A 12,941-nucleotide genomic window follows, 5' to 3' on the forward strand; every position below is an offset into this window, starting at 1 on the left:
ATTGAAAGCACTTGCTTGTGTGAGACTATTTAAATGTAAATGGGTTAGAGCCAATGCTGCTTAAGTGCTTTTCTTTGCCATTTGTGTTTTTATAGATCACCCACCTGAACCCTGCTGGTACTGCTTGAGGTCTCTTGACTCGGAGTATCGCCCTGAAACTACAAAACAGGTTTTTAAATTCATGACAAAATATATTTTCCATTAGAGGGAGTGTTGAGAAAATGCTTCATGCATTCCCCATTCATTTAGTTTTCTCTAATGTAACACACACATATAAAATAATAGAGGATTTGTTATTGCTGTGCATTTTTTTGTGTAATTTTTAAAGACTCGAATTAAATTTAAGCCTGAAGTCACTGTGCACAGCTCTTTTCTCTACTGTAATGCAGACCTCTGCTTTTCTTGAACAGCAGGACGACTCTGATTCGTCACCGCTGCCCTCTAGTGGTCAAAAAGTGAGCTACCAAACAGACCCTCGGCCACACTTTGGTGTAGCTTGGTCGTCCCACTCGCCGTGTCACCCACTGTGGGGAAGCGAGGGGCCCTGCAGGGGACAGAGAAACCAGGAAGTGCACTATCAGACACACACCTGTCCACACTGCCATCTGGACTTGCCCCCTGACACACTACGCTGGCATGAGGTTTGGCTAAGCTAAGCCCACGTAGACATAAATAGATCATCACTAAAGATACCGCAGTTTATGTCACTCTGCTTTCTTTCTGTCTGCACAGGCAAAGTGTCTGCTGTTTGAAGATCTGAGGAAGTCAAACAAATAGATGAAGAAAACGTTTCTTTTTTGTTATTAAAAATAGTGTCTGCTGTCTAAATTAGAATATTCTCAGGAAGCCTTTAGCGTGTTAGTGTTGTGCAGTATCTGCTTGTGCTATTAAATATCTATCTATTTATTACACTTAAGCTTTGTCATCACTATTCCTCACTTATTATTATATTATTATTTTTACTCAATGTTGAACTTCTGTGACTTTAACTGAGCAAGGTGAAGTCATCCTCTTCCTTTTCCTGGTCTACATCCCTATGTTAAAAATGACCATGTGCACGTTAGCATATGCTACTTCCGGTGCGGAAACTCCTGTGGGGAGCTTTGTTTCCGGTGTCCTATTCACGCCCTGTTTACGGTCCAAAACAAGTTAAGCAAATGAATGAATCAAGCGGCGATTTACATTTCTATAGATGTCTTGGGCATTTACCCAATATATCTGTAAATGATGTTCATCGACTTGTCGATATTTTTTCCCTGTGCCTCAGAACAAAAGAGAAAAGGGATTCAAATGTTATATTTCTCAGCTGTCCCTCGTTTATCGCGGGTGTTATGTTGTAAAAATAACCAGCGATAGGTGAAATCAAGTAGCCAATTGTATTTTTTGACGGTGCAAAACGTTTGGTGGACATCGTGGACATACAGTACTGCACTTCAGAGTCACACTGCTAGCAATCGTCACGGAGGAGATCTTCTGCAGTGGCAGGACACAATGTGACGTAAAAAAACGTGCAAACTTGCACTAAAAAATCTGTGAAACAGCGAGGTGAAAGGTGAACCACGTTATTAGCGAGGGACCACTGTAATTTTGAAGGTAAGTCACAGCATACCCTTCGTAAATACTAATGTATAGAAACTCTTACCATTCATTTTTTGTGTGGCTTTTTTCACGGTTTGTTAACATGCTGTGTAGGTGTGTACTTGACTACCTGATATCGACATAACGGGAAAGATCTGGTTTGACTATTCTTCACCTGTAGTTTGAATGCTGAACATTTGCCTGTTTAAGTCATAAGACCAGTCACTATACAGAGATGTGCTTCTGAACGTGGACGATGTGTCTTCTGCTGCAGTAATGCGGTTCTGCTTGTGTTGAGCGATTTAAACAACTGATTGATCTAAACTCTTTAAACTTCAAAATTGATCATTAGATTTTTTTATGACACAACAGTGGTGAGTGTTCCCACCTTCTGCTCTTTGTAACTTAACGCGATCTTTCCGTTTTCGAGTTTTGGACATGATTTTGGAGTATATCTTCGCAGTAGCGATTGACCGCAAAGTAAAGCTACCGGAAATGTACAACCCCACGTCCGGTCTCAAACCAGGAAGTTAGCATTTTCTCGTGCACAGGGTCAATTAAGATTTTTTAGATCTTTTAATTGTATTTTTTCAATAATAATGTTAGAAATGGACTAAATGGCGCAAATATGCACTCACATTCTTATTTTATTTTAAGAAATTTTTTTTAACTTAAGATCTTTAGGCAGAACATTCTTATTGGATATTCATCAGGGGCATTATCATATACATGTCTTGTCTGTTGGATACACTGACAATAAATTCACCATTAGCACTGGACAGGTTTATACGTGACTTAAATGAGTTAATAAGTGTTTATAAGTAGGGTATATCTCAGTATGTTCTGTCTTTCCACTTCTCTATTTTTTAAATTTCATCTTTACTACAAATCCCCTTTTGTTTATTTCCCCTAATTCCTTTTTTTCTTTGATTTATCACACTCATTTGAGGTTTTTGACCTCATGCAGTCCAATCTGATGTCAAGGGAGCCTAAAAAGTAAAACTGATCAATAACAACCCATAAAAAAGTTTCAAAAACAGCTCAAAATCCCCCCTATTGTGAAAAAATAACATAGTTTCCGTTTTTCCACATTCAGTTTATCTGCTGTCATGTAAATGTTAAATCATAAGAAAAAACTGCACTGGCTCAGCTCTTCAACTTCCATCTTAGCTTTACTCCCTTGTCTTTGTGAACTGCTGTCACAATGTGACCTATTGGCTTGTTTTTTGGTGCAAAGTCCATCTTTTATGCAATTTTATCTTAGTTTACTTTACAAACCAAGACACTAAAGAGAAGCTATCTGTGTCAGTCAGCCTGTGACATGGTCCGGTGTGAAATTCAGGCAGATAAGGGAGTACCCGAAGAAAACCCAAGCAAACAGACTCAAACAGACTCAAGGAGGGGCAGCCATCTGACTGGTTGGTGGGTGAGGAGAGAAAACACAGACTTAGAAAGAGAGGATATAAAGTTTAATGGCATGCTGCAGTGTATGGAACGCCAGGACTGCCATAATGAATTAATTAAATACACCATTAAATAATTAATTAAATGTGGCAATAATTAATTTAAATTGGAATTAATTAATTAAATAAATAGTTATAACACATGTAATTAATTAATTATTGCCACATTTAATTAATTATTTAATGGTGTATTTAATTCATTCATTATGGCAGTCCTGGCGTTCCATAGCAGTGGTATATACATGTGGGGAGTGAAAAGAGGCCATATACTAATGTTAAAATGAAAATGAGTCAATTACTATTCATTATATCGTGATTAGTTACAATTTATAAACCCTTCATAAAAGCAGCCTGTTTTAAAGGGAGTGAATGGAATGTCTTGAACAGAAAACTGAGCTGGTTCCTTGTGATGTCACAATATTCTGTGCCAAATTCCTCTAGAATCTCATTGGCTGTTGGACTCCTTGTGGCTGTAGGTAGTCTCCCTGTCATTCCTTACATATTGATGTAACTTTTTTCAATGTTTTCTTTAAACTACAGTGGGATTAGCCGGTGTCCCACACATCTACTTTCACTGAAGTCCACTGTGAGAGTACAAGCTGCAGAAACCTTGTGATCCAAATATTAAAACATGGAAAACCTAGAGGAGAGCATTGGGGAAGAAGAGAATTATGGCATTGATCAGGAATACAGTGATCCAGAGACAGGAGAATATTTCACTGATGACAGCTGTGACTGCATCTTAGACAGGAAAATCACGTGGCTGTCACTTCCTCGTCTGTGCTTGGAGCGTGTATTCAGTTTTCTGCCAGACTGGGATCGCAAAACAGCAGCTCTTGTTTGTCGTCAGTGGCACAACGTCATGCGCTCACCTTCTCTCTGGCGCCACCGCCGTTTTCACTTCAGTGGTCGGATTTCCAAATTCAGGAAGCCAGATTACTCCTCTACCATTGCCTATGTGAGCCACCTGGGCGCCTACTTGGAGAGGTTGGAGGTGACTGTGTGTCCTCCAAGGAAAACCCAGGCAGCCCTGAGACTGAAGGGAGCGATCACTCAACTGTTTTCTGAGCTCATCAGGTAAAAGAGGCCTGTCTGAACCAACTCGTGGTTTTACACAAATTAGGGCCCCACTCTGTTACCCTGTGCAATATAAGTAAAAACTCACACTGCAACCTTATTATCATTGCGACCTCCACAGGGTGAGGGCCCCACTGCGCTCGCTAGCCGTCATGAACCTGGAGTTGGACAGAAGCGCTTGGACTTCAAGCCTCAGAGCCTCAGTGGTGGGCTGCCTGATTTCATTCCTCCAGAGAGGCAGCTCAAAACTCAACTCCATTTGTCTGAGCGGGATGCGAAACTGCATCCATCAGGTGACTACAGCACACATCCTAAGATAATGTTTCAGCAGCTATATATCACCACCCAACTTCCAGCTCTTCACTACAGTGCTAGAGTTATTTAAAACACAGAACAGATCTCATCAGCTGAGAACTGGAGCCGAAGTATTGTGTGTGTCAATTAATCAGTCTTCATATGGAATAGTAACTTAAATTTTGGTGAAAAGTTACTAAAAGATGTTCAAATTCAGCGACATAAGACTACATTACTGAACTGAATTGAAGCTAAGTAGTTTAATATTCTAATTTAAATCAAATATCTTCTTTGTGATGCTTGATTCTTCCCTTAATGTTTTATAATAAATGCCACAATTTTAGTTACCAGTTTGCAGGTCTCCATATAAAGCTGCAGTAAGTTTGTGTTTAAAGCCTCTCCTGCCAGACAACCACAAGCTAGAAATGTTGACTTTTGGGTTCACATCAATCACAAACTCCTAAATATCAAGCCCAGTGGAGCTGTAACACTCCTTATTACTTCATAAATGGATTTCTGATAGTTTAAAGTCTAAGACCTCTCACTGGGCAATGTTTGCTTTCTAGGCTAGATTGATTATTATACTGATTGTGGTCTTCTTAATATGGTTTCTGAACCTTTAACTTCAAGGGTTTGGAGCTGCTTTCTGCCTTATTACATTATGAGACGCGCTTCTACCCCCGGTGCTATATTTCCTCTTTGGATTTGGAAGCATTCTTTTCTGGTTCGGTGAACGTCTACCTCAACTCCAGCGTGCCCGACAACCTGAGCCAGTTGCAGTGTCTCACCGATCTGAGGCTGAGTTACTCCTGTTTGTCAGATGAGCTTCTAATGGCACTCCAGCAAAGACACGGAGGAGGGAGGCGAAAGTCCAGCAGAGATGGCAATACCCTGCAAACATTTTTACTGCACTGCTGTCTTAAAGAACCACATCAACAGGTAAGCATGAAACGAACCTTTCAAGTGGCCTTATTTTATTATTGTGTGGGGATGTGTGAATGATGTAGCTGTGATCCCCAACAAAAACTGGATTCACTGCTTCTGTGGTTGGACACAATGTAATGGCAGATGTATAGATCCTGGGTAGGAAGACAGGGTTTAAAATACCCCCACAGGTCTAATTTCCATCTCCGCTTCTTTTTGTCTGTCAAGCTGATTTGTGGAAGCTCATGGGCAACTTTGGCATCAAGCTGCCCAGACCTCAAAGTCAAGATTTCAGTGAACCAAGTTGTTAACAATGATCGCCTCGCCAGGATGCTGCTGCCCGAGATTCCCCTGAGTGAATACTGCATGTCTGCTTTCTACTCGCCCAACGAAGACTGGAGTCCCAAGCCTCTCCTCAGCGACATACTGCCTCAGTACAGACACACCATTCAGGTCAGGGTGCTGAGCAGGCAGCATTACAGAGTTCAGAGTGTAGATATGATATGTTAAAATGAATGCCTGCTCATTACAATCAGCACATTACTGTATGCTATATATATTACATCAGCTCATTTGAATTTGATCTGCAGAGGCTCTGAAGTTGAAATTAACAGACGTTCTCTCAACTTATGTCCACAAGCTTGGTTAGTCACAAGCAATGTCATTACATCTGCAACCAGGAATAACATTGCCTATTGGTCATTGTTTATGGCATTTATTGTGGATTATTGATGGGATTGTTACTAGATTTTTAAACAATCCCCAAGAAGGTTCAAATCCACTGGCTGGCTGGTGCATTTCTTTGCGAAATCATTTAATGTGATACAACACATGAGTACTGTGTAAATGATGCTTCAAGAAGAGGGAACTGAAGGGCATGTGGCCTCGTCCCACAAACTTTACAAGAGATTGGCTGAGACAGTCTTTAGTAACACACTATGTTTAAAGAACTAAGCGTTGAATTAAAGAACAGCAGTTGCCTGATGGAGAACTGGCTTAACATGAACCTAGTTACTGAATCAAAATCATTATCCTGCAGCATCTAAACCTGGACTTCGGTGCAAACAACTTCGGTGAATCTTTGGATGAGGAGCTGTTGGAGCTGGTTAAAGTGTGTGAGCGTCTGGTGGAGCTGAGCATCTGCGCATTCTTGGAAATCCGAACTGTTGCGAGGCTGCTAGACATGAGTTTAACTCAAAGCTCCCTCAAAGAGATCCACGTAAGACGAAACAGCAATGTCAACCTGACTGCACACACAATAAAGATACACACACCCTCACAATAATGCTTTTAAACATTTTATCTTGCAGGTAAGAATCTGCAGCTTTAATGAAGCTGCTGGAGAGGAGGAAAAAGCACTGGAGGAAATGCTGTCTTCCTACCTTCATCTTCCTCCTGATCTGTGTTTTTCTGCCATAATTTACCCGTTTGAATAACACTTTCACGGGGATTTGTCGACCAGCAAAGGACAAACAAAAAAACAAATAAATGAGTGAAGCATAAAAAGCATCTTTTTTGCAAATAATCAAACCAAAAGAGTAATAACTGGCCATTTTTATGTGGATTGCCCGCCCACTAGCTGTCTCTCACTCGCTCTCTCTGTCTCTTGCCTGTTTTTCTCTGGGGTGGTGTGAGTGGCAGTGGGGGGTGTGCATGGAAACACTGACCTAGTTTCTCAGCGAAGGGTGATGAGGGAAGCAGAGTGTACACGTGTGTGCATGCATGCATATGTGTGTGTGGGAGAGCTCTATTTAAGGGAACAGGAGGCAACAGCAACAGCAACATACCAAACTCTTGCTTACACAGCTCACGCCTAACTGCACATGAAGTCAAGTGTATTGTGGGCTTTCAGTCATATTCGTTTAATTTTTTTCTGTTATTATCATTATCTGTGCCACTACACCTCACCTCATTATTATTACGTATAGAGCTCGTACATAAAAAAGGATGTGGGCTAATGTAACATTTATCTAAATGCTGGGGTATTTTAATTTGGTTACTTGAAACATCAAGCACCATATCTGTATTTATCTGTACAGTAATGTTAATTCACCCCTCTTTCAGATTCTTATATTATATTCAATAATTTATTCAGTAAAGGCTTATAGTCGGATGATATAAATTTATCTCCGCACATCAGGCAAACATCATCCTTCACCTGATTGGTCGCCAAAAGCCTCCGCCCCCTGTAGATCACGTGACCAAATAATGACATTAGGCAGCGCGGCGGATCAGCCGATGGTTTGTCCAATCACCTGACCGCTGTTTGAATATTGATGCTCTGCCTGCCGCCACATTGCTACGCCTTTCCCATGCTGCTGCTGTTGTTGTTGTCTGATATTGTTTGAGTGGGACCGTCGTAAAATCGAGAAAGAAAAATGTCCTCGCTGCTTAAGCCATTTTCGGTGTGTGAGGGGCCTTGCGAGAGCTGCGGTGTGAGGAGAGGATGCCAGAGCTCGGCTCCGGATCGGCAGCCTCCATCCCAGCGTTCGGCGGCGGGCCTGGGCGCTGTGCCGGCACACCAGCGGTCGTACGCGGCGAGGAGGAGCCTTGCGGCTGCCGCGATCGGAGGGAGGAAAATAACACATCCCGGAAAGGCCATCCTCGCAGGTTGATTTTACGACCTATTCAGCCGGCAGATCCCCACCCCTGCTCTCATAGCCGCTTAGTGCTTGCCACACACAACCAGCGCAGACTAATCTCAATCTGTCGCCCATTAAGGCTGACCATGCAGAACTGGGTCAAAGCTGCAGTGATGCTACTGCATGATGTAGCTGCACGTTAGTGTTAGTCTTTAATGCACCTCTGAGGTAATCTAAAAATGATGTAAGGGATGCTGAAGGGATTGTGCTGCAGAACCATCTCATCTTTTTGTTTTTTTCTTTCATGCGGAAGTAGAAAATGCTGGCAAGGTCTCTTTCCCCCCTTTGCTGCCCTAAGAACATTCAAGAAGAGTTGTGCACAGTGAGCGATTCTCCCTCTCCCCTTGTCTCCTCATTCAGGTGGCATCGCAGGAGGAATCGAGATCTGTATCACCTTCCCTACAGAGTATGTCAAGACCCAGCTGCAGCTAGATGCAAGAGTAAACCCGCCGCGATACAGAGGGATTGGTAGGTCACTGGGACATACATGTGAAGTTGGTCTTGTGCTGGTCTACTCACTCGTGGGCATGCTGTGTACTTACAGGTGACTGCGTGAAGCTGACTGTGCAAGACCATGGGCTCAGGGGGTTGTATAGAGGTCTCAGCTCCCTGCTGTATGGCTCAATACCCAAGTCTGCAGTCAGGTGAAGATGCATGTATCATATAGAGTAGTTTAATATAAAGATTATGTGAGAACCCCCCACACACACGCACACACTCGAAACAATTCAAAAGGAATAAAAGAAGCGTGGCTGTGATAGGGAAGCACTTGGGCCTCTTGCATCCTTTTGTTTTGCAGAATCACAGATGAGCTGGGTTGCAAACTTGAAACTGATGAAGCAGCCGACTGATGTTGAATCAGTGACACAGCATTTCTTAGTACTTAGCTAACCAGCCTCTATGTTTTTCAAACTGGGCTTTTAAACATGAAAAGAGACCATAAAGAAAAAGCAGCAGTGTACACTCACTCTAGATAACGTTTTTGTCCTGTCTCCCCCCTCACCCCCAACCAGTAGCAGCAGATGACTGCCTCTCTCTAATCCTGGTTCTGCCGGATGTTTATTCCTGTTAAAAGAAAGTTTTTCCTTCCCACTGTCACCAAAGTGGTTGCTCACAGGGATCACCTGATAGTTGGGCTTTTCTCTGTAACTGTAGGGTCTTTACCTTACAATAATAAATGCCTTGAGGCAGCTGTTGTTGTGATTTGGCACTGTATAAATGGAATGGAATTGAACTGAATAGATAAATTGCATTTCAAACCAGCCGCTTTATTTGTTTTGATAACTTTTGCCAGTATTGCTCTGGTGGTGACCCGGTCAAGCAACCAATCTTTCTTACAGGTTTGGCATGTTTGAAATGCTCAGCAATCCAATGCGAGATGCGACAGGGCGGCTAGACAACACACGGAGCCTCTTGTGTGGTTTGGGCGCCGGAATAACAGAGGCAATAATAGTGGTCTGCCCCATGGAGACGCTCAAGGTTCGTTGGAGGAGCGTGTGTGTGACTACACGGGTCTGTCGTGTCATCAGTGAGTAAACTGGTCTTATGAAATCTTGCAGGTGAAGCTGATCCACGACCAGTGCTCCCTCCGGCCTCGCTACAGAGGCTTCTTTCACGGAGTCAGCGAAATTATCAGAGAGCAAGGTAAGAGAGGGAAATCTAAAGCAGCCGAGTGGTTGTAACTACAGATGTGCACGTGTGCTTGCGTTTCACAATGAGTCAAACTGTTTTAACCCGTTCAGGCGTGAGGGGGACGTATCAAGGCCTAACGGCAACCGTGCTTAAACAAGGAACGAATCAGGCCATCCGATTTTATGTCATGAACGCACTTCGCAATTGGTACAAAGGTGAGAAAGTGTGCTTTGCTCCAATATCATGCAAGCGTACTGCCTGTTAGAGCAGTCACAGTTGACTGATGGGCTTCCCTCCCCATGGGTTGGACATTAATGCATGTTTGGATTTGACCTCTAAGGGGATGATTCCAGGAAAGAAATGCACCCAATCGTCACAGCCATGTTTGGAGCAACAGCGGGAGCGGCTAGCGTTTTTGGAAATACACCTCTGGATGTCGTTAAGACCAGGATGCAGGTAGGGAAGCATAAGTTCTAATGAATTTCTTGCTGTCGTCTGGTTATCTTTTTGGAAACCATTGTTTTACTGGTTTGTAGGGTTTGGAGGCTCACCGCTACAAAAACACAATGGACTGTGCCTTCCAGATCTTGAAACAAGAAGGACCGCAAGCGTCAGTAACTGATATCCTCCTTTTCTAGCTTGTCTTCGTGTTTGTTTTTTTTAAAATCTTACATCTAACCTCATCTCGCCTTGTTGTCGTCCTCCTGCAGGTTTTATAAAGGGACAGTTCCCAGGCTTGGCCGCGTGTGCTTGGATGTGGCCATAGTCTTCGTCATCTATGAGGAGGTGGTCAAACTGCTTAACAACGTGTGGAAGACTCAGTAGTCGGGAGAGGTGGGGGGAGCACAGACCAGTGCCTCATGCTATGCACAACTGAACACCTCTAATCTCGTTCTTGATCAATTTGATGGCCACGAGCAGATGACATGTCGTCTCGGCCAGTCTCCACACTGTTACACATTCTAAATAAATTAAAAGACTCTAAACAAAGTGACTGAAAAGGAAAAGCAGAGACGTTAGTTGCACCAAATAGTTCAATGTCAGACTAACAGGAGATGATTTGATTTTGAAGGGCGAGACGAGGGGAGGACGTGTTCGGTGCACCTGACCTAACTTGTAAGCTCGGTTTTGTAAATCTCATCATCACAAACATGATATAACAAATGGAAACGTTTTGACTCAAAGGTCCAAATTTAGAAGGGGAACAAAAGGGAAGAAAACACATGACCACTGTTTTAGCTTTTGATGACTGTTGTGACCTTACATGTTGTAGAGTGAACACTTTGTAACGAAACCATTAATGTGTCTTTTGACTCACTGAGTACTTACTATACTGAGCAGAGAACGACAGAGAGGGCGATGCTTTAACACATCTGTGCAGTGTTTCAACACATCATAGCGTTGCCGTTGCTTACCCTGCTGTGCTTGTGGCATCATCGCACTGTAACATTCACAGGATATCTTTTCTGTGTCTCTATGATGAACTCTGAGATGAACATTTTACAGCCGCTGCTGTGTACAAAGTATTGCTGCATGTATGTTACTGTGGCATCAGTCTAACACACTGACAGTGGCTCGCAGGCTGCTCAAGGCTACACAAACTGGTCTGGAGCCTGTGCCTCTCCAGCGGATCATTTCAGGGTCTCAACCTGTCAGAAGTGATGATTAATCTAGTGATGTAGGAAGCAAATCTGCATGTAGCGCAGTCTTTACACGGGGATTTGGTGAGCTTTTGGTTGCTAATCTGGTAAGATTCTTAAAGCTTTGAATTCTCTACAGCAGCACATGAAGGCTTCATTTGGGAATATTTGATCCGTATTGCTTTATTCTGACCCTCAGTCTGAACCATTTAAGCAAATGCAGGCGTGAAGCATGGGGGGAAGAAAGGTTGTGCCAAGCTGAAAATAAGCCATATTACTTTAATAATCTTCAATCTTCAGCTGTTCTGCTTATGGATTCACTCATCAAAAGGACTAATTGGACATTAAGCAATTTTAAGATTCTTTAACTGAAGGTCAAGCATCTCAAAAGCTAAAGATTGCTAAAATTGCTAATTAGCTCCTCTAATTTACTTCAGTACTACAAGTTTTCAAAATATTGGCACAATTTATAATTTTTAATCTGCAACATGTAGTAAACATTTTTTTTTTCCTCCATATCACATCTACAGCGCCTGAAACTTCCACAGTACCACGTCAGAAGCTCAATCAATGGGGGAGGCTCAGATTTGATTGACCTGGTGGCACCACAGAAGCCTTTGTCCTCTTTGCCAAACTGCTTCAGCAGGATCTCTAGCATAACGTCCTCAATAGCAGAAAATCTTTAAACCATGAGCAGCAAAATATTGTTTGTTTAGGTCTCTACCACCGTTTTCACTTATTAATGCACTTTTTTTTTTTTTTTTAAACTGTTTGGACTTTGTGTTTAAGGTTTACTGCTTTTCATACGTAGGGGAAACAGCATTTGAGATTTGGCAGTCACTGTTGATCCCTGCTGGGCACATTAAAGGTTTGGTGTTTTTGTTGAAAACCATCAATGCTCATGTATGATGCATATAACCAGATATTACTAATAAACTTGTGATTATTATGAGTGAGTGAGTTTGATTACTCTGGTCTACCAAAAAAAAAAAAAAAAAAAAAAGAAACGTTTGCTACTGGGAACTTCAGACCAGATCTTCGTCTACTTATTTTAAATAATTACAGAAAGCTTGTCCAATTTATGTTTCGACAGTTCAAAATAGCACAATATCTGGGTTTCAATTTCCCACTAAAGATGCTTTGATCCATTTGTTTTGAAAACAAACCACAAGATGATACCAGAGTCGTGTTTAAGCAGATTTCTGCTGATTTAGCTCAAAATAATATGAGGTCAGAGTGCTAAAACATGTTTGAGGCACTTGCTTTTCCGTTTGTACTGCACATCAATCTCACTTTGCAAGAACCAACAGCAGTTACCAATCATGCTCAGGATTAAAAATTTCCCTGATATCAGCTTCCATCACTGTTATATCTTGATGAAATCTTTCCCCGTGCTGATCACAGAGATTTGGTGGAAAAAGTGGAGAATGTAAAAAGTGCCCCTTCAGTAAACTGGCACTCATTAGCTGATAAGCTTTCAGGATGTTATCCACCAGCTCAGTATAAACCTCTGCTCAGTGATTGCCAAGAAAATTCTGGAAAACCTGCTGCTGATTCAGTTGGCTTTAGTTTCCTTTTGAACTCATCCTCAAACATTTATTCACAGATTTCAGGACCAACAAAAAACACCTTCCTTAAATTTGGCCTCACTTGAGAATAAACATTTCTTAAATGCCAAAAAGAATCACTGC

At 42.2% G+C, this 12,941-nt stretch overlaps 2 protein-coding genes across 4 annotated transcripts; both read left to right on the forward strand.

Moving 5' to 3' along the window:
• Positions 1-1,051: 1,051 nt before the first annotated feature.
• On the forward strand, positions 1,052-7,415 carry LOC308387643 (F-box only protein 39-like). Its single transcript, XM_080867820.1, has 7 exons — positions 1,052-1,593; positions 3,582-4,118; positions 4,240-4,411; positions 5,043-5,351; positions 5,565-5,789; positions 6,376-6,555; positions 6,647-7,415. The coding sequence occupies exons 2-7, from the start codon at positions 3,673-3,675 to the stop codon at positions 6,770-6,772; spliced, it is 1,458 nt and encodes a 485-aa protein (XP_080723946.1). The 5' UTR covers positions 1,052-1,593; positions 3,582-3,672; the 3' UTR covers positions 6,773-7,415.
• Positions 7,416-7,563: 148 nt separating this feature from the next.
• On the forward strand, positions 7,564-12,199 carry slc25a1a (solute carrier family 25 member 1a). Of its 3 annotated transcripts, none has more exons than XR_013969977.1 (10): positions 7,564-7,946; positions 8,339-8,446; positions 8,523-8,622; positions 9,319-9,457; positions 9,538-9,622; positions 9,721-9,825; positions 9,951-10,066; positions 10,147-10,220; positions 10,321-10,726; positions 11,781-12,199. XR_013969977.1 is itself a non-coding variant. In XM_080867821.1 (10 exons), exons 1-9 carry the CDS (start codon positions 7,715-7,717, stop codon positions 10,433-10,435), a joined length of 1,074 nt encoding a protein of 357 aa, XP_080723947.1. In that variant the 5' UTR covers positions 7,564-7,714; the 3' UTR covers positions 10,436-10,444; positions 11,781-12,199. The 3 variants fall into 3 exon arrangements, 2 of the variants coding, with proteins under 2 accessions (XP_080723947.1, XP_080723948.1); XM_080867821.1 differs by having other exon boundaries at positions 10,321-10,444; XM_080867822.1 differs by lacking the exon at positions 8,523-8,622 and having other exon boundaries at positions 7,643-7,946; positions 10,321-10,444.
• The last annotated feature ends 742 nt before the right edge of the window (positions 12,200-12,941 follow it).

The sequence above is a fragment of the Rhamphochromis sp. 'chilingali' genome, assembly GCF_963969265.1.
Source record: "Rhamphochromis sp. 'chilingali' genome assembly, chromosome: 19".
Classification (NCBI taxonomy): Eukaryota; Metazoa; Chordata; class Actinopteri; order Cichliformes; family Cichlidae; genus Rhamphochromis; species Rhamphochromis sp. 'chilingali'.

What these genes read in the sequence shown, in the direction of transcription:
- LOC308387643 (XM_080867820.1), top strand. Translation starts at nt 3,673, where the DNA reads ATGGAAAACCTAGAGGAGAGCATTGGGGAAGAAGAGAATTATGGCATT. An exon ending in TGCGAAACTGCATCCATCAG is followed by an intron (nt 4,412 to 5,042) that starts GTGACTACAGCA and finishes TTTAACTTCAAG; the next exon opens with GGTTTGGAGCTGCTTTCTGC. An exon ending in TTAAAGAACCACATCAACAG is followed by an intron (nt 5,352 to 5,564) that starts GTAAGCATGAAA and finishes TTGTCTGTCAAG; the next exon opens with CTGATTTGTGGAAGCTCATG.
- slc25a1a (XM_080867821.1), top strand. Translation starts at nt 7,715, where the DNA reads ATGTCCTCGCTGCTTAAGCCATTTTCGGTGTGTGAGGGGCCTTGCGAG. An exon ending in ACTTCGCAATTGGTACAAAG is followed by an intron (nt 9,826 to 9,950) that starts GTGAGAAAGTGT and finishes TTGACCTCTAAG; the next exon opens with GGGATGATTCCAGGAAAGAA. An exon ending in AAACAAGAAGGACCGCAAGC is followed by an intron (nt 10,221 to 10,320) that starts GTCAGTAACTGA and finishes GTCCTCCTGCAG; the next exon opens with GTTTTATAAAGGGACAGTTC.